Below are 21,205 nucleotides of genomic sequence, written 5' to 3'. Positions count from 1 at the left end.
CTCCACTCAAATTCAACAGAATATACATTTTTCTGATAGCTACATGGCATGTATTCTAAAACTGATCACATAATTGGAAGTAAAACACTTCTCAGCAAATGTAAAAGAATGGAAATCATAACAGTCTCTCAGACCAGAGCACAATCAAATTAGAACTCAAGATTAAGAAATACACTCAAAACCACACAACTACATGAAAACTGAACAACCTGCTCCTGAATGACTCTTGGGTAAATAATGAAATTAAGGCAGAAATCAAGAAGTTCTTTGAAACTAATGAGAACAAAGAGACAATGTACCAGAATCTCTGGGACACAGTTAAAGCAGTGTTAAGAGAGAAACATATAGCACCAAATTCCCCCATCAAAAAGCTAGAAATATCCCAAGTTAACAACCTAACATCTCAACTAAAAGAACTAGAGAACCAAGAGCAAACAAACCCCAAAGCTAGCAGAAGACAAGAAATAACGAAGGTCCGAGCTGAACCAAAGGAGATAGAGACATGAAAAAACCCTTCAAAAAAAAAAAATCACCAAATCCAGGAGCTAGTTTTTTGAAAAAATTAACACAATAGATAGACTGCTAGCTAGACTAATAAAGAAGAAAGGAGAGAAGGATCAAATAAACACAATCTGAAATGATATGGGGGATATCACCACTGACCCCATAGAAATACAAACAACCATCAGAGAATACTGTAAAGACCTCTATGCACATAAACTAGAAAATCTAGAAGAAATGGATGAAATCCTGGACACACACTCTCTTCCAAGACTGAACCAGGAAGAAATTGAATCCCTGAACAGACCAATAATGAGTTCTGGAATTGAGACAGTAATAACTAGCTTACCAACCAAAAAAAGCCCAGGACCAGAAAGATCCACAGCTAAATTCTACCATGGGTACAAAGAAAAGCTGTCACCATTTCTACTGAAACTATTCCAAAAGACTGAAAAGGAGGGACTCCTCCCTAACCCATTTATGAGGCCAGCATCATCCTGATACCAAAACCTGGTGGAGATAAAACAAAAAAGGAAAACGTCAGGCCAATATCCTTAATGAACACTGATGCAAAAAGCTTCAATAAAATACTGGCAAACTGAATCCAGCAGCACATCAAAAAGCTTACCCACCATGATCAAGTTGGCTTCATCCCCAGGATGCAAGGTTGGTTCAATGTACACAAACCAATAAATGTGATTCATCACATAAACAGAATGAAAGACATTATTATCCCAATAGACACAGAAAAGGACTTCGATACAATTCAACACTCCTTCATGTTAAAAACTCTCAACAAACTAGGTATTGAAGGAACATACCTCAAAATAATAAGAGCCATATATGACAAACCCATAGCCAATACCATATTGAATGGGCAAATACTGGAATCATTCCCCTTGAAAACTGGCACAAGAAAAGGATCCCTTCTCTCACCACTCCTATTCAACACAGTTTTGGAAGTTCTGGCAAGGGCAATCAGGAAAGAGAAAGAAATAAAGGTATTTAAATAGGAAGAGAGGAAGTCAAATTATCTTTGTTTGCAGATGACATGATCCTATATTTAGAAAACGTCATCTTCTCAGCACAAAAGCTTCTTAAGCTATTAAGCAATTTCAGCAAAGTCTCAGGATACAAAATCAATGTGCAAAAATCTCTAGTGTTCCTATACACCAACAACAGGCAATCAGAGAGCCAAACAGTGAATGAACTCCCATTCACAATTGCTACAAAAAGAATAAAATATCTAGGAATACAGCTAACGAGGGAGGTAAAGAAACTTTTCAAGGAGAACTACAAACCACTGCTCAAAGAAATCAAAGTGGATACAAGCAAATAGAGAAACATTCCATGCTCATGGATAGGAAGAATCAATATTGTGAAAATGGCCATACTGCCCAAAGTAATTTATAGATTCAATGCTGTTCCCACTAAACTACCATTGACATTCTTCACAGAATCAGAAAAAAACTATTGTAAAATTTATATGGAACCAAATAGCTGAGATGATCCTAAGCAAAAGAACAAAGCTGGAGGTATCATTCTACCCATCTTCAAACTATACTATTATAGTAACCAAAACAGCATGGGGCTGGTACAAGAACAGACACATAGACCAAAGGAAAAGAATAGAGAACCCAGAAATAAGACGACACACCTACAAACATCTGATCTTCAACAAATGTGACAAAAGCGAGCAATGGGGAAAGGACACCCTATTTAATAAATGGTGCTGGGAGAGCTGGCTAGCCATATGCAGAAAATTGAAACTGGACCCCTTCCTTACACCCTACACAAGAATTAACTCAAGATGGATTACAGACTTAAATGTAAAACCGAAAACTATAAAAACCCCAGAAGAAAATCTAGGCAATACCCTTCAGGACATAGGCACGGGCAAAGATTTCATGAAGAAAACACCAAAAGCAATTACAACAAAAGCAAAAATTGACAAATGGCATCAAATTAAAATCAAAATAAGGAGCTTTCATTCAGCAAAAGAAATATCATGAGAGTAAATAGACAACCCACAGAATAGGAGAAAATTTCTGCAATCTATCTATCTGACAAAGGTCTCATATCCAGAGTCTACAAGGAACTTGAACAAAATTACAAGAAAAAAAAAACAACCCCATTAAAAAGCGGGCAATGGACATGAACAGACACTTTTCAAAAGATGACACACATGTGGCCAACCAATATTATGAAAAAAAGCTCAACATCACTGATCATTAGAGAAATGTAAATCAAAACCACAATGAGATACCATCTCATGCCAGTCAAAATGGCAATTATTAAAAAGTCAAAAAAAAAAACAGATGCTGGCAAGGTTGCAGAGAAAAAGGAACGCTTTTACACTGTTTGTAGTGTAAATTAGTTCAACCATTGTGGAAGACGTTGTGGCAATTCCTCAAAGACCTACAACCAGAAATACCATTTGACCTAGCAATCCCATTACTGGGTATATACCCAAAGGAATATAAATTATTATTTTATAAGGATACATGAACACATATGTTCATTGCAGCATTATTCACAATAGCAAAGACATGGAATCAACCTAAATGCCCATCAGTGATAGACTGGATAAAGAAAATGTGGCACATATATACTCTGGAATACTACACAGCCGTAAAAAGGAATGATATCATGTCCTTTGCAGAGACATGGATGAAGATGGAAGCCATTATCCTCAGCAAACTAACACAGGAACAGAAAAGCAAACACCACATGTTCTCACTTATAAGTGGGAGCTGAATGATGATAACACATGGACATATGGAGGGGAACACATTGGGACCTGTTGGGGAGGTTGGGGAGGGAGAGCATTAAGAATAATAGCAATGGATGCTGAGCTTAATACCTAGGTTATGCGATGATTTGTACAGCAATCCACCATGTCACATGTTTACCTATATAACAAACCCATACATCCTGCACATGTACTCTTAAACTTAAAAGTGGAAGGAAAAAAAAAACATAAGAATGGCCAACAGGTATATGAAAAGGTGTTGAACATCCCTAATTATCAGGAAATGTAAATTAAAACCACTATATTATAGACAACAAATACAGGTGATGGTGTGGAAAAAAGGGAATCCTAGTACACTGTTGGTGGGAATGCAGATTGGTACAGCCATTATGGAAATAGTATTGAGATTTCTAAAGATATTAAAAATGGAATTACCATATTACCAAGCAACCTCTTCTCTGGGTATATACCCAAAGAAGAAATCATTACCTCATAAAGATATCTGCACTCCCATGTTCCTTGCAGATTGTTCATAATAGTTAAGATATGGAAACAGCCTAAAGGTCTGTTGATGAACTAATGCATAAGAAAAATGTGGTATCTGTGTGTGTATATATACATATACATATATATATATATATATATATTTTTTTTTTTTTTGAGACGGAGTCTTGCTCTGTCGCCCAGGCTGGAGTGTGCAGTGGCACGATCTCAGCTTACTGCAAGCTCTGCCCCCCGGGGTTCACACCATTCTCCTACCTCAGCCTCCAGGGTAGCTGGGACTACAGGTGCCAGCCACCACGCCCGGCTAATTTTTTGTATTTTTAGTAGAGACGGGGTTTCACCATGTTAGCCAGGGTGGTCTTGATCTCCTGACCTCATGATTCGCCTGCCTCGGCCTCCCAAAGTGCTGGGACTACAGGCGTGAGCCACCGCGCCTGGTGTGTATATATATATAACATAGTATACACACACATACACACACACATGCACACACACAATGGAATATTATTCAGCCTTATAAAAGAATGAGATTCTGCGACTTGCCACAACATGGCTGGACCTGGAGTACATTGCTAAGACACTAACTGAAATAAGCCAGTCACAGAAAGAAAAATATTGTATGTTCTCACTCACATGTGAAACGTGTTTTTAAAAAGTCAACTATACAGAGATAGAGAATAAAATAGTAGTTATCAGAGGCAGGAAGGGTGGGAACGGGGGAAGAAATGGGGAGATGTAGGTCAAAGGATATACAGAAAAGCAGATACATAGTGTGAACAAATCTAGAGACCTAATGTACAACATAAAGACTATAGTTAATAAAAATTATTTTGGATTAGGGATTCTTGTTAAGTAAGTAGATTTAGCTGCTCTTGTCAAAAAAAAAACTATGTGAGATGAGAGATATATTAATTTGCATCACTACAGTAACCATTTTACTAGGTATATGAATCACATAACATCATGTTGTAAACCTCAAATATGCCATATAAAATTTATTTTTTAAAAAAGAAAACTAGGTGAAAAGACAAGAGGAAGTTAAGAAAGTGTGTTGATAATCTGAAAATGAATTCTGGGTACATTAAAAGATTTTGGAAGTTGGTAGGCTTGGTTCTTAAGTATATAAAAACATCTAGTATTTTTCTACTTCCTTGTTGCAGATATGACACTAGGATGAATTATTTTTATGATAACACTCATGACTTTTTTTAAGGATTCACAATGGAATGAAGATAAGGCAAGAGGAAAGGCATGTTACTATTAAGTACAAACTCTGCTACCCACTGTTAGGTATCTTAGAAATGTCGCCTTATTTAATTATCATAGAAACATGGTGAGATGATTGATTCTCACATATACAATACTGATTAAGAAATTGAAGTTGAAAGAAGTTAAGTAATATGTCCAATAGTACACAGCTAGTAAAAGTAGCAGCACTGTAATTCAAATCTGAGTCTCTAACTCCAGTATGTTCCTGAAAAAAAAAAAAAAACAGGAATAAAAAGAGATAAAGAAAAAATAAGGGGCAAAGACTGAAGAAAGAAGAGAGGAGAGTTAAAGGAGAGAGAAACTTTCCATTAGTAACTAGGTAAGAGTGGGAAATGAGAAAAGGAATTAAGATATCTGTTTGCAAAAAAATGATTATCTGAAACAAAATTAGATAATTTGTTCACAACAGAAAAAAGGGAGAGGATGAATTGTAAATTAGTTTTAAAGGAACTTGTAGTGTATTTCAATTCCCTACTCATATAGATAAGTTCAGTTCAAAAATGTTTATTATGTATTCACCTTAGGACACCAGATATTTCTATGTGAATCATGCTGCCATTGCACAAAGAATTCCGTAAGTCTCTCAAAACTGCCTTCAGAGTTAAGTTTATGAGCAAGCAAACAAGCCTCATTACTTGATCCCCACATCTTGTTTCTGACAAAAAGTGATATGAACCAACTTGATCATCTAGTTTATTCACCCAACAAGTAGAAAGCTTCAAATTGTTTAGACCTACTTACAGCCTCTCTACCCTATACCTACATGTTTTAAAAAAATCCCAGTTTACCTTTATTCTATTACTAGTTTTATAATGAACTGGTCAATGTTTTTGAAACCACATCTTTGTTTTAAAAACTTAGAAAATTAATAAGAGGTGGGTGGAGCCAAGATGGCCAAATAGGAACAGCTCCAGTCTACACCTCTCAGCGTGAGCAATGCAGAAGACAGGTGATTTCTGCATTTCCAACTGAGGTACTGGGTTCATCTCACTGGGGAGTGTCAGACAGCAGGTGCAGCGCACCGAGCTTGAGCCGAAGCAGGGCGAGGCATCGCCTCACCCGGGAAGTGCAAGGGGTCAGGAAATTCCCTTTCCTAGTCAAAGAAAGGGGTGACAGACAGCACCTGGAAAATCGGGTCACTCCCACCCTAATACTGCACTTTCCTAATGGTCTTAGCAAACGGCACACCAGGAGATTATATCCTGCGCCTGGCTTGGAGGGTCCTACACCCACAGAGCCTCGCTCATTGCTAGCACAGCAGTCTGAGATCAAACTGCAAGGCAGCAGTGAGGCTGGGGGAGGGGCACCCGCCATTGCCGAGGCTTGAGTAGGTAAACAAAGCAGCCAGGAAGCTCGAACTGGGTGGAGCCCACCGCAGCTCAAGGAGGCCTCCCTGCCTCTGTAGACTCCACCTCTGGGGGCAGGGCATAGCCAAACAAAAGGCAGCAGAAACCTCTGCAGACTTAAATGTCCCTGTCTGACACATTGGAAGACAGTAGGGGTTCTCCCAGCACGCAGCTTGAGATCTGAGAACAGACAGACTACCTTCACAAGTGGGTCCCTGACCCCCAAGCCTAACTGAGAGGCACCGACCAGTAGGGGCAGACTGACACCTCACACGGCCGGGTACTCCTCTGAGACAAAACTTCCAGAGGAACGATCAGGCAGCAGCATTTGCGGTTCACCAATATCCGCTGTTCTGCAGCCACCGCTGCTGATACCCAGGCAAACAGGGTCTGGAGTGGACCTCCAGTAAACTCCAACAGACCTGCAGCTGAGGGTCCTGACTGTTAGAAGGAAAACTAACAAACAGAAAGGACATCCACACCAAAAACCCACCTGTATGTCACCATCATCAAAGACCAAAGGTAGATAAAACCATAAAGATGGGGAAAAAACAGAGCAGAAAAACCAGAAACTCTAAAAATCAGAGCGCCTCTCCTCCTCCAAAGGAACACAGCTCCTCACCAGCAACGGAACACAGCTGGACGGAGAATGACTTTGACGAGTTGAGAGAGGAAGGCTTCAGAAGATCAAACTGCTCCAAGCTAAAGGAGGAAGTTTGAACCCACGGCAAAGAAGTTAAAAACCTTGAAAAAAAATTAGACAAATGGCTAACTAGAATAACCAACGCAGAGAAGTCCTTAAAGGACCTGATGGAGCTGAAAACCACAGCACGAGAACTACGTGACGAATGCACAAGCCTCAGTAGCCGATTCGATGAACTGGAAGAAAGGGTATCAGTGATGGAAGATCAAATGAATGAAATGAAGTGAGAAAAGGAGTTTAGAGAAAAAATAATAAAAAGAAACAAACAAAGCCTCCAAGAAATATGGGACTATGTGAAAAGACCAAAACTACATCTCATTGGTGTACCTGAAAGTGACGGGGAGAATGGAACCAAGTTGGAAAACTCTCTGCAGGATATTATCCAGGAGAACTTCTCCAATCTAGCAAGGCAGGCCAACATTCAAATTTAGGAAATACAGAGAATGCCACAAAGATACTCCTCAAGAAGAGCAACTCCAAGACACATAATTGTCAGATTCACCAAAGTTGAAATGAAGGAAAAAATGTTAAGAGAAGCCAGAGAGAAAGGTTGGGTTACCAACAAAGGGAAACCCAACAGACTAACAGCTGATCTCTCGGCAGAAACTCTACAAACCAGAAGACAGTGGGGGCAAATATTCAACATTCCTAAAGAAAAGAATTTTCAACCCAGAATTTCATATCCAGCCAAACTAAGCTTCATAAGTGAAGGAGAAATAAAATACTTTACAGACAAGCAAATGCTGAGAGATTTTTGTCACCACCAGGCCTGCCCTAAAAGAGCTCCTGAAGGAAGCAATAAACATGGAAAGGAACAACCGGTACGAGCCACTGCAAAAACATGCCAAATTGTAAAGACCATCGAGGCTAGGAAGAAACTGCATCCACTAACGAGCAAAATAACCAGCTAACATCATAATGACAGGATCAAATTCACACATAACAATATTAACCTTAAATGTAAATGGGCTAAGTGATCCAATTAAAAGACACAGACTGGCAAACTGGAGAAAGAGTTAAGACCCATCAGTGTGCTGTATTCAGGAAACCCATCTCATGTGCAGAGACACATATATGCTCAAAATAAAGGGATGGAGGAAGATCTACCAAGCAAATGGAAAACAAAAAAAGGCAGGGATTGCAATCCTAGTCTCTGATAAAACAGACTTTAAACCAACAAAGATCAAAAGAGGCAAAGAAGACTATTACATAATGGTAAAGGGATCAATTCAACAAGAAGAGCTAACTATCCTAAATATATATGCACCCAATACAGGAGCACCCAGATTCATAAAGCAAGTCCTTAGAGACCTACAAAGAGACTTAGACTCCCACACAACAATAATGGGAGACTTTAACACCCCACTGTCAACATTAGACAGATCAACGAGACAGAACATTAACAAGGATATCCAGGAACTGAACTCAGCACTGCACCAACCGGACCTAATAGACATCTACAGGACTCCCCACCCCAAATCAACAGAATATACATTCTTTTCAGCACCACACCACACCTATTCCAAAATTGACCACATACTTGGAAGTAAAGCACTCCTCAGCAAATGTAAAAGAACAGAAATTATAACAAACTGTCTCTCAGGCCACAGTGCAATCAAACTAGAACTCAGGATTAAGAAACTCACTCAAAACCGCTCAACTACATGGAAACTGAACAACCTGAATGACTACTGGGTACATAATGAAATGAAGGCAGAAATAAAGATGATCTTTGAAACCAATGAGAACAAAGACACAATGTACCAGAATCTCTGGGACACATTCAAAACAGTGTGTAGAGGGAAATTTATAGCACTAAATGCCCACAAGAGAAAGCAGGAAAGATAAAAATTGACACCCTAACATCACAATTAAAAGAACTAGGGAAGCAAGAGCAAACACATTCAAAAGCTAACAGAAGGCAAGAAATAACTAAGATCAGAGCAGAACTGAAGGAAATAGAGACACAAAAAACCCTTCCAAAAATCAATGAATCCAGGAACTGGTTTTTTGAGAAGATCAACAAAATTGATAAACCGCTAGCAAGACTAATAAGAAAAGAGAGAAGAATCAAATAGATGCAATAAAAAATGATAAAGGGGATATCGCCACCGATCCCACAGAAATACAAACTACCATCAGAGAATACTATAAACACCTCTACGCAAATAAACTAGAAAATCTAGAAGAAATGGATAAATTCCTCGACACATACACCCTCCCAAGACTAACCCAGGAGAAGTTGAATCTCTGAATAGACCAATAACAGGCTCTGAAATTGAGGCAATAATTAATAGCTTACCAACCAAAAAAAGTCCAGGACCAGATGGATTCACAGCCGAATTCTACCAGAGGTACAAGGAGGAGTTGTTACCATTCCTTCTGAAACTATTCCAATCAATAGAAAAAGAGGGAATCCTCCCTAACTCATTTTATGAGGCCAGCATCATCCTGATACCAAAGCCTGGCAGAGACACAACAAAAAAAGAGAATTTTAGACCAATATCCCTGATGAACATCAATGCAAAAATCCTCAATAAAATACTGGCAAACTGAATCCAGCAGCACATCAAAAAGCTTGTCCACCATGATCAAGTGGGCTTCATCCCTGGGATGCAAGGCTGGTTCAACACACGAAAATCAATAAACGTAATTCAGCATATAAACAGAACCAAAGACAAAAACCACATGATTATCTCAATAGATGCAGAAAAGGCCTTTGACAAAATTCAACAACACTTCATGCTAAAAACTCTCAATAAATTAGGTATTGATTGGATGTATCTCAAAATAATAAGAGCTATCTATGACAAACCCACAGCCAATATCATACTGAATGGGCAAAAACTGGAAGCATTCCCTTTGAAAACTGGCACAAGATAGGGATGCCCTCTCTCACCACTCCTATTCAACATAGTGTTGGAAGTTCTGGCCAGGACAATCAGGCAGGAGAAAGAAATAAAGGGTATTCAATTAGGAAAAGAGGAAGCCAAATTGTCCCTGTTTGCAGAAGACATGATTGTATATTTAGAAAACCCCATCGTCCCAGCGCAAAATCTCCTTAAGCTGATAGATAACTTCAGCAAAGTCTCAGAATACAAAATCAATGTGCAAAAATCACAAGCATTCTTATACACCAGTAACAGACAAACAGCCAAATCATGAGTGAACTCCCATTCACAATTGCTTCAAAGAGAATAAAATACTTAGGAATCCAACTTACAAGGGATGTGAAGGACCTCTTCAAGGAGAACTACAAACCACTGCTCAATGAAATAAAAGAGGATACAAACAAATGGAAGAACATTCCATGCTCATAGGTAGGAAGAATCAATATCATGAAAATGGCCATACTGCCCAAGGTAATTTATAGATTCAATGCCATCCCCATCAAGCTACCAATGACTTTCTTCACAGAATTGGAAAAAACTACTTTAAAGTTCACATGGAACCAAAAAAGAGCCCGCATTGCCAAGTCAATCCTACGCCAAAAGAACAAAGCTGGAGGCATCACACTACCTGACTTCAAACTATACTACAAGGCTACAGTAACCAAAACAGCATGGTACTGGTACCAAAACAGAGATATAGACCAATGGAACAGAACAGAGCCCTCAGAAATAATGCCACATATCTACAACCATCTGATCTTTGACAAACCTGCCAAAAACAAGAAATGGGGAAAGGATTCCCTATTTAATAAATGGTGCTGGGAAAACTGGCTGGCCATATATAGAAAGCTGAAACTGGATCCCTTCCTTACACCTTATACAAAAATTAATTCAAGATGGATTAAAGACTTAAATGTTAGACCTAAAACCATAAAAACCCTAGAAGAAAACCTAGGCAATACCATTCAGGACATAGGCATGGGCAAGGACTTCATGTCTAAAACATTAAAAGCAATGGCAACAAAAGCCAAAATTGACAAATGGGATCTAATTAAAGAGCTTCTGTACAGCAAAAGAAACTACCATCAGAGTGAATAGGCAACCTACAGAATGGGAGAAAATTTTTGCCATCTACTCATCTGACAAAGGGCTAATATCCAGAATCTATACAATGAACTCAAACAAATTTACAAGAAAAAAACAAACAACCCCAACAAAAAGTGGGTGAAGGATATGAACAGACACTTCTCAAAAGAAGACATTTATGCAGCCAAAAGACACATGAAAAAATGCTCATCATCACTGGCCATCAGAGAAATGCAAATCAAAACCACAATGAGATACCATCTCACACCAGTTAGAATGGCGATCATTAAAAAGTCAGGAAACAGCAGGTGCTGGAGAGGATGTGGAGAAATAGGAACACTTTTACACTGTTGGTGGGACTGTAAACTAGTTCAACCATTGTGGAAGTCAGTGTGGCGATTCCTCAGGGATCTGGAACTAGAAATACCATTTGACCCAGCCATCTCATTACTGGATATATACCCAAAGGATTATAAATCATGCTGCTATAAAGACACATGCACACATATACTTATTGTGGCACTATTCACAATAGCAAAGACTTGGAACCAACCCAAATGTCCAACAATGATAGACTGGATTAAGAAAATGTGGCACATGTACACCATGGAATACTATGCAGCCATAAAAAATGATGAGTCATGTCCTTTGTAGGGACATGGATGAACCTGGAAGCTATCATTCTCAGCAAACTATCGCAAGGACAAAAAACCAAACACCACATGTTCTCATTCATAGGTGGGAATTAAACAATGAGAACACATGGACACGGGAAGGGGAACATCACACACTGGGGCCTGTTGTGGGTGGGGTGAACGGGGAGGGATAGCATTAGGAGATATCTCTAATGTTAAATGATGAGTTAATGGGTGCAGCACACCAACACCACATGTATACATATGTAACAAAACTGCACGTTGTGCACATGTACCCTAAAACTTAAAGTATAATAAAAAAAAGAAAATTCAGAAGAATGCTATAAAACTACATGCAGTTGGTATGAAAATTATTAATCATTTTTTGATGGTATTCTTATTAGCAATAATTTCACTTTCTCCCTTTCTTTCTACCTCTCAGACTTCATCTACTTTTTGGCTGTGAGCTCTTTGTTGGTTTTTCTCATTCTGTCTTGCTCTCTACTGTTTCTTATTGCTTAATCTTGCTTTGTTGACGTGTATTATAAAAGAACTACTCTACATGCTTCACACCCTAGAGATTTTTTTTCATATGGTAGTAACTAAGAAGATCAAGTTAAATCCTTTAAATGGAAGGAAAAGTGTCAAAATAGTATCTAGAGGGTGAATAAGTGGCTATGTTTGTAATTCTTTAATAGACTACCTTTATAGTCTACCTTTTTAGTGGATTAAAAAAAAAACAAAGAACGTAAAGAAGACTAAATTGGCTCCTCTAGGCTTGCTACATATCTTTGGTTGACAAGCAACCAGAGGCAGTGGCAAAGGAACAGACTGGTAATTGGAAAGCTGATCTGACCCAAAGCGGAGAGAAGTATATTCCCCCACCATACAAAATTAGGCAGAAAAAATAAGTATCTGCTCATATCCACATGTCCAATTTTAGTCTGAGGTCTACCACTAAACATATTTACTGATTTCCAGAAGTTATTAACAATAATAATAAGTTAATGTTCATTACGTAGTAATCATGTGCTAACACTCTGCTGAGACCTTCTGCTATAATTTGGATGCTGTCCATTTAAATCTCATGCTAAATTGTAATCTCCAGTATTGAAGGTGAGGCCTGGTAGGAGGTGAATGGATCATGGGGGCAGATCCTCATGGCTTGGTGCTGTTCTTACAATAGTGAGTGAGTTTTTGTGAGATCTAGTTGCTTAAAAGTGTATGGTACCCCCCGACCCCTACTCCTGCTCTCACCATGCGATACACCAACTCATCCTTTGCCTTCTGCCATGACTGTAAGCAGCCCAAGGCCTCACCAGAAGCCGAGCAGATGTGGTGCCATGTTTCTTGTACAGCCTGCAAAACTGTGAGCCAATTAAACCTCCCTTCTTTATAAATTACCCAGGCTCAGAAATTTCTTTATATCAATGCAAGAATGACCTAATACACCTGCTAAGATTGAGTGGTAAGCAGGATGAACATGAGTCCCCCTTTCCTCAAGAAGTTGATAATCTAATTAATAGAAAAGATATTAAAATAACTATTAAACAAAAGGATATTATAATTATAGTAAGTGCTATGAAATAAAGTACAGGTTGCTTATAAAAGTAAATACAGGGAAACTGATGACTATGGAAAACTGATATTAAAGTTTAGACATGAAGGATAAATAGGAGTTAGGTGAAAACCATTCCAGTAAAAGCAAGCACCATGCAAGACGATGCTGTACAGAGTAACAGTTTGGTGTATTCACAGAACACAAAGGCTAATACAGCTTGACCGTGATGATTAAACGGGGAGAATGGTCATGAAAAGTCTGGAGAATTGGCTAGGCATCACATTACATGGGCTACTGCAGGCTACACTAAGGATTTAGCATTTAATCCCCAGAACAATAAGAATCTATTAAAGGGTTTTAGGCAGGAAACTGCCATTTAGATTTGCAATCTTACACAATCTATGCTACGTAGAGAATAAAGCTGGATAAGAGAGTGTGTGTGTAGTGATTAAAGAAAAGGATACAGCCTAGGCAAGAGATTAATAGTGACTTGAATTAGGGAAGTGGCAGTGTTGATGGAGACAAAATGACATATTTGAGATATATTTAGAAGTAAGAATAAACAGGACTTCGTAATTGATTGTCTGTGGGGTATAAGGTGAAGAAGATATCAATCATAGTTTTCTGCTATGAGTAACTAGGGAGATAATGTATAATTAAGGTGGGGAACACTGGAGAAGGAGCTGGTCTGAGAGCAAGAACCAAGGTTCTATTTGGTACATAGTGTGAGTTTGAGATAACTGTTGGTAGACATACAACTGGATTCAGTTACACAGATGGACTATAGGCCTGGAGCTCAGTAGGGAAGTCTGGGCCAAAGGCATAAGTGTGGGAATTCACAGACATGCATAAATATTATTTGAACTTCATGTGAGTACTTACAAACACCTAAGAGTGTGGCATTAGAAAGAATGAACCTCAGGTATACTCACTCGAATGTCAACATTTAAGAGTTGGGTAGAAGAGGTGAAAAGGGGACTGAGAACGAACAGCCTGCAAAGGAGGAAGAAAATCAGTAGAAATGATCATGGAAGCACAGAGTCCAGAGTGTTTAAGTAAGGTGGAAGTGGCCAAATATGATAGAGAGTCCTTAAAGATTAATTCGCAAGATCAGCTTTAGTGAAAGACTATAAAAGATGCTGGATTGAAATTAGGTTAAAAAAAATAGATAGTAGTACGGATAATCTTTATCATTCAAGAAATCTGGATCACCCCTGTACGAAGATTCACTATCTCACTTAATCCTCAAAATTACCATTATCCTTATTTTATAGATGAGGACACTGAGGTTTACCCCAAGGTTATGGGACAAGCCTAATTTTCTCATGTCATCTAGATGAGCCCTAAAAGTCCTTCTACTTCCATGAAAAAATAAAAAACTATACCTCTGTTTCTGTTCCACAGTCATAATAAATTTAGCATCTTTCACAAGAACAGAAGCAGCCTGTTGCACACCCTTCCTTGTTGCACAAAACTGAAAATAAATTCACAACGTTTGTATTAATCATGTTAAAAACTGAATATACTAAAAAATAAGCTATCAACAATCCATACCACAAGTGTGGGTTTCTGATCAGAGTACATTTGTATAACACTGGCAATTTTGTAGTTGAGGGTTAAATCAAACTTAAATTCAGTTTGGTTACTACTGCAGGGAAATCCAAGGACCACTTTCTGAAGTTTCACTGGTCTATGGCTCTCATCCATTTTCAGACACACAGCTGGTCTTTCACCATCTGAAAGCCATTCTGCAATCTTTGAAACACAAAAACATGTGCATTAAAATTTTCTTCTAGTAAAGTTTTATTGCTAAAAACAACCCAATTACAAAGCACTTTAAGGTCAAGCTATAAAAGTATTTAATCAAGTATGCTGTCTTTTTCAATATTACATATTCCATTAATATTATTCTGTTGATATAGTGGTCAACACTACCAATAGTAGCATTTCAAGATTATACCCACTTTTCACCATGGTGAACTTCCAATTAATTATTATTATTTTGCTTTATTTTCCTTCATAAGAATCCAAAGAAAAATTAAAATCAATTTTGTCATAGAGGCCAAATTTCTCACTATTATTTTAACTTCTTTGCTATTTTTGAAAACTACACCTCAAAATGGCTGACATCTCTTTTGTGTTGTCCTAAATATTAGATAAATAGCAGCAAATTAATAGTTGGTTTAGGTTGGCAAGGGTTGACAAGTTTTTAAGCAAACAACAAACACTTGAGAGATGCCAGTGCCAAAAGCAAACTTCAGACTCAAGCTAGAGTCACTAGTTATTTTCTGGAACTGTGGTAAGCAATCCTTATCTTTACATAGCCCAGTTAATAATCAGGCTCCATGCTCTGCTATGAAATTGACTGTTGTTTTGACAGGTAGAAAACATTAAAATAATCTCAAGGTTATCATGAGTAGGGATAAGATCACATAAGAATTTACAGACAGAGGGGAGCAGAAGGCCAAGAATAAAAACCTTAATTTAGGGAAAAACGGAGGAAGAAGATCTGACAAAAGAGACAGAAACAGCATTCACAGAAGTAGTGTTTATCACAAGGGGAAAAGTTTCAAGAATTAGACAGTACTAGTACATAATAATTGCTTACAAATAAGTAAGAAAAATTTAGTATTCCAATGTGAAAAAAAGGCAAATGACATAACCTGGCAAGTTTTAAAAAAAGAACTTAAAGTAGTTGATAAATATATTTAAAATTTTACCTTAGTAGAAATCAAAGAAGTAAAAAATTTTTAAATGAGATACTACACTCAACAATAAATCCTATAAATATTTTAAAATAATATTAGCAATAATAATTCCATTATTATACTATCCAGTGTTAGGATACAGGAAAATAGCCTCTGGTAGAAGTGTAAATGAATATAACATTTATGGAAAGAAGCGCTTCTTTAGAGTTTTATATATCCTTTGATTCAGTTAATTCATTCTAAAAGTTCATCCTAAGGAAATAATCATGGATGTTTCAGATACATTAATTTCACTCTGTTTACAATAGCAAAAATTGGAAATAACTTAATCTTCCATTGTTATAGTGTTTGATAAATAAATTACAATAAAACCACAAAAATAGTATTGAAGAATATTTAATGATATAAAAATGTTTAAAGGTGAAATGCAGGTCAAAAAAAAGAGTATGTACATTATGATTCCTACATGCTTACAAAAAAAAGTATGTACATTATGCTTCCTACATGTGTAAAGATAAACGCTAGGATTTAGTTTTGTTGTTGTAATAAACTTTAAATTTTTCTATATTATTCTTGACAAATATGAACAAAACAAGTTGTCATTTCAAGAACAAGAAAATGATTAATTGTGCCAAATTAACAATAAAGACAAAATATTCCATTGGAATAGACAATATAGTGGCTATTTGTGAAAACAATTTCTAAGAAGTAGTAGGGGAAAACCAGTATTATAGTAGGCTGAGAAGTAAGTAGGAGTGAGAAAGTAGAGTGAGACTATTATTTTTCAAGACGTTTACTTGAAAACTGAAGAAAAATTAAGTCATATATTCATTATGGAAAGTATAATAGTGCACATGATTATTTCTTTACATGTCCATGTACCCCATTAACCATGAGATCCTCCTCAAGGACGGAGTCCATATATTTTCACTTTTGCATCTATATTTAGTGCTTACCACAATGCCAAGCATACAGAATTGAGGAGCAAGTGGTAATCATCTAAGCAATTATTTGTATTCTCCACCATACTTCGCTATACAATTAGAGTCAGCTAGTTACAACAACCATCACATATTGTTAGTGAAGTTACTATGAGGCACCTGAAACCCAGGAAACTAAGACTGTTAGATACTAGCAAACGAGATGTCCACATGTCCACAAAAAATGTTTTATTAAACCTGATTAACCAAATTTTATGGCCTTAATACTGTTATATTTATGAGATCTAGCCACAACTTTCTACAACATACTTTCCTATTAAAGGAAAGGACAAAAAAATTCACTTTTCTCTATGATCAAGATGACTAAATATTTCACAAGTCATAAAAAACCTAAGAGCTCAGTTAAAATTGTAACTCACATCCTCAGCATTTGGAATTGTTGCAGATACAGCTACAAATCGCATTGGAATAGCAGTGCTGGTATTTTTTAAAGTCTGAGAAACAGACTGTACAGTTTTCATTCTGCTAACTACAACTTCAAGAGTTGGACCACGATTTTCATCTTTTACAATATGTACCTAAGCAGGAAATCAAGAAAAAATCATTAGCTATAGAATTAAAAATACATTTAATCAATTAAAATATTCAATAATATTAACATTCTTGCTTGAGAAAATGAGCATTTTCCACTTGAAGGGATAAAACAAACATATAGTTTGGTTGCAATGTCTTTTTTCTTTCTGTCTTATTCTAATTATCCTTTTATGTTTATCTCTGAAAGCGAATGCATTCATTACCTCATCAATGAGAAACAGTCGAACCAGCTGAACCAAAGAGTTGTCTCTCCATTTCCTAGTCATGCTATCCCATTTTTCCTAGAGAGAAAAAAAAGCATACAAGTAGTTTAATGTGATAAGGAATTATAATAAATATTAAGATATCAAAAACATTTTTAACATGACGTATTACAAATAATAGGCAATTTTGGTTGATCCCTTAAGAGTATTCTGAAAAATATTTTAAAATTAAAAAATACTTAAAGAATTTTTAGTCTTAAAGGTATTTTTTAAACTGGGCCCTCAACTGTTTTTACACTGAACCACAAAATATTCAAAGTCCAAGTTTTGTTACCTATTTTTAAATTCTACCAAGGACCTCCCTCTATAAAACATACTACTTAGGTAAAAGAAAAAAGCAATAAATATGATTACAAAGTATCCACAATAACAAACTGCCTATTCTTTGTCAATTTTTCCAATTTGGTCATTTGTCTTTTACTTACTGATTTGTAGGTATTCTGTCTGTACCTTGAATTGTAGTATTTTTTTAATGTTTGTTTGTTTGCATTGTAAATATATGTTTCTAGTTTATATTTTTTAAACTTTTTATCTCAGTAAAGAAAAATAGGTATTTTCTAACAAACTAAAGAAATCATAAAGTATAAATAATACCTACTGGAGTTGTCATAATAATGTGGGCATGCTGAATCTCAAATAGATCATCCATTACTGTATCTCCAGTAAGTTCTTTACAATTCAATCCTATTGGTCCAAATTTTTCTTTCCAGTCATCAAAACGCTGACTGCACAAGGCTTTTATTGGTGCCACTGTAACAATATAAAATATTTACTTTGAACATCAGTTCAATTTTAAAATTCTTTTCACAAACTTTGGTTAATAAAGTTAGCATAAAAAATACACATCTACATACTCCTAATATTGATAAATTAAAAATGAACAATATAGGCACATTATTTAGAGCAGGGGTGTCCAGTCTTTTGGCTTCCCTGGGCCACACTGGAAGAAGAACTGTATTGAGCCACACATAAAATATGCTAACACTGACGATGACTGATAAGCTAAAGAAAAAAAATTCTCATAATGTTTTACAAACATTACAAATTTGTCGTAAGTTTACAAATTTGTGCTGGGCCGCATTCAAAGCCATCCTGGGCCACATGCAGCCTGCAGGCCACAAGTTAGACAAGCTTGATTTAGAGATATCAAGGTAATAGCCAAAAAGAACTAAAAATAGAAATAGAAATGATTTCTCAGGCAAGTGTAACTAAAAGTGGAGAAAGGTAGGGCAGAAGATTATTGCTTTTCACTATAAGGCCTTTACTGATATTTGATTTTTAATCCATATACATATATTCTTTGATTAAAAAAAATTTTTTAAATACATACCTAAGAAAGGAGAGTAAAAGTTCCTATGCAAATTTCTAGAATTACAAAATATTTGATTTTATTTGTTCATTTTGCCTGTCCTTTAAAAAATAAGCATGTAAAAGTCAAATTCTCAATTCAAATATTACTTTTTATTTATAATTCTGGAAAATGTGTTTTAAATTTAATGACAAATAAGACCAGACTTTACTAGAAATATATAGAAAATCAAGTAATTCCTGAGGCCAGGAACTGAATTTATTTCTTCATTTTGCTTCAATGGTTTTTCATTATTATAATTAGTCATCACTCTTATAATAAATACTTACTGTAAACAATTTTAATATTCAACCATGGCAATGGTACTTCCATTAACAATCTTGTTATAGCTAGTTCAAACACTACAGTTTTTCCAGAACCAGTTGGAGCACAAATCACAAAATTCCTATCTGTGTAAAGAAGCTAAAAAATAAAAAGTAATCAATCATGTAACATATAGAATTTTTCACACACATTCTCAATTTGTTAAAAAAAAAGTCTTAGTAAGAATCTAAGGAATCATAGTTCAAACATTTTTCCTCTAAAGTTATAAAAATTGTAACTTTGCTCCAGAGCCTCCACTCTCGAAAAATAACACTATTAGTATTTTATCATGCTGTTTTATTTGTCAATGTAGACCTAGGAGAAAATCATTCCTGGCTGAGTGCGATGGCTTACACCTGTAATCCCAGCACTTTGGGAAGCCAAGGAAGGCAGATCACTTGAGTCAGGAGTTCGAGACCAGCCTGGCCAACAGAGCAAAACTCTGTCTCCACTACAAATAGAAAACTTAGCCAGGAGTGGTGTCTCAAGCCTGTAATCCCAGTTACTTGGGTGGCTGAGGCAGGAAAATCGCTTGAACCTGGGAAGTAGAAGTTGCAGTGAGCTGAGATTTCACCACTGCACTCAAATACAAACAAATCCACCTATGAAAATCACATGTATACATTTACCAAATATTTTCTGAGCTCCTAAATGTGCTAGACATGGAGTGTGGCAGTGCAGACATAAAGATCTAGTAAATCCCAGCTGTCCCAATCTAGTGATCATAACCTAGTGAAAGGTAGAAAAATAAATAAGTAAAATAAAATACTTACATCATCAAAGGCCTTGGACTGTATATAGTTGAAATATGGAAATTCTTTGAAAATACTTCTAAATTTTGCCGCTTACAATAACATTAAGGAGTCAAATATTTCAGAATTTAAAAAATTAGTTACTTTTAATTTTAAAACTAAGTTACATTAATATAGATTCTGACGATATTTAATGATGAGGTTTTAACATTTGCTATCTGGCATCTTAGGAAAAGAATTATCATAAATTATTCTAGTCTCCAGTCACACTCCATATTCTGAAAAGAATTTGCAAAGTTCTTATAGGGAAATAAGAGATTATATAAGGGTTATACTTGAGTGCTAAATATGATGGAAGAGATGCAAGTACATAATGGCAAGTAAATCAGAACTACACTTCTAGTTTATCTTTTCCAGAGTAGTGCTTTTTCTTATTTACCTTGACAAGGCCACTTGATTTTTATCTCTTCTTTAATGTACAGAATTTCACTCAACTATTTCATTAAGCATTGATTGTAATTCATTAGCTGATGTGTTTCTGGTTACCTAATACCAAATCTCTTTGTTTTTGATAATTTGGTTGTGTTAAGTGGTGGGTTTAATTATAACTATCAACATACTGGCTTGACAGGAAGAACTTAAATCATCCTTCCCCTGTAAGAAAGTTCAAAAATATTAATAGATATGAAGAATAAACTGTCCCCTCTCCAAGGTGAGGGTCTATTGACAGATTGGGAGATATCTGTATTTACATGGTATTCTTCTTACCATTCTTATCAACTACAGTCATTGAACACTACATACAGAATACATTACTAGATTTAGAAAGCTGTGGGAAGCTGTAAATAAAGAAGAAAATGAGTTCCTACAATTGAGACTGTTATAATCTATTAGAAGTTATAAGATGGTTAAGAACATATCTGAGAACACAAGTACACAGTTATTTAAACAACTGGATTTTTATAAAGATATACAAGAACTGATGGATTGCTGTAGTGATCCTGTTTAAACTTACATCATATTACTT

The 21,205-nt window shown here is 36.3% G+C and overlaps 1 protein-coding gene across 10 annotated transcripts in view; it reads right to left on the bottom strand.

Moving 5' to 3' along the window:
* Window positions 1–21,205, bottom strand: part of HFM1 (helicase for meiosis 1) — a 134,398-nt gene that overhangs the window by 90,942 nt on the left and 22,251 nt on the right. For 9 of the 10 annotated variants that reach the window (XM_524618.9, XM_063799624.1, XM_063799622.1 and 6 more), the window contains 7 exons: window positions 20,200–20,270; window positions 19,393–19,525; window positions 18,353–18,504; window positions 17,695–17,772; window positions 17,317–17,475; window positions 14,803–15,003; window positions 14,634–14,722 (listed from right to left, as the gene is read on the bottom strand). In XM_524618.9, the coding sequence (XP_524618.5) occupies window positions 14,634–14,722; window positions 14,803–15,003; window positions 17,317–17,475; window positions 17,695–17,772; window positions 18,353–18,504; window positions 19,393–19,525; window positions 20,200–20,270 (883 nt within the window). The remainder of the gene's footprint in view (window positions 1–14,633; window positions 14,723–14,802; window positions 15,004–17,316; window positions 17,476–17,694; window positions 17,773–18,352; window positions 18,505–19,392; window positions 19,526–20,199; window positions 20,271–21,205) is intronic. The other variant, XM_063799638.1, reaches the window with a different exon arrangement.

This window comes from Pan troglodytes, chromosome 1, assembly GCF_028858775.2.
Source record: "Pan troglodytes isolate AG18354 chromosome 1, NHGRI_mPanTro3-v2.0_pri, whole genome shotgun sequence".
NCBI classification, from domain to species: domain Eukaryota; kingdom Metazoa; phylum Chordata; class Mammalia; order Primates; family Hominidae; genus Pan; species Pan troglodytes.
The sequence above is the reverse complement of the archived record's forward strand: the minus strand, read 5'-3'. Positions and strand labels throughout refer to the sequence as shown.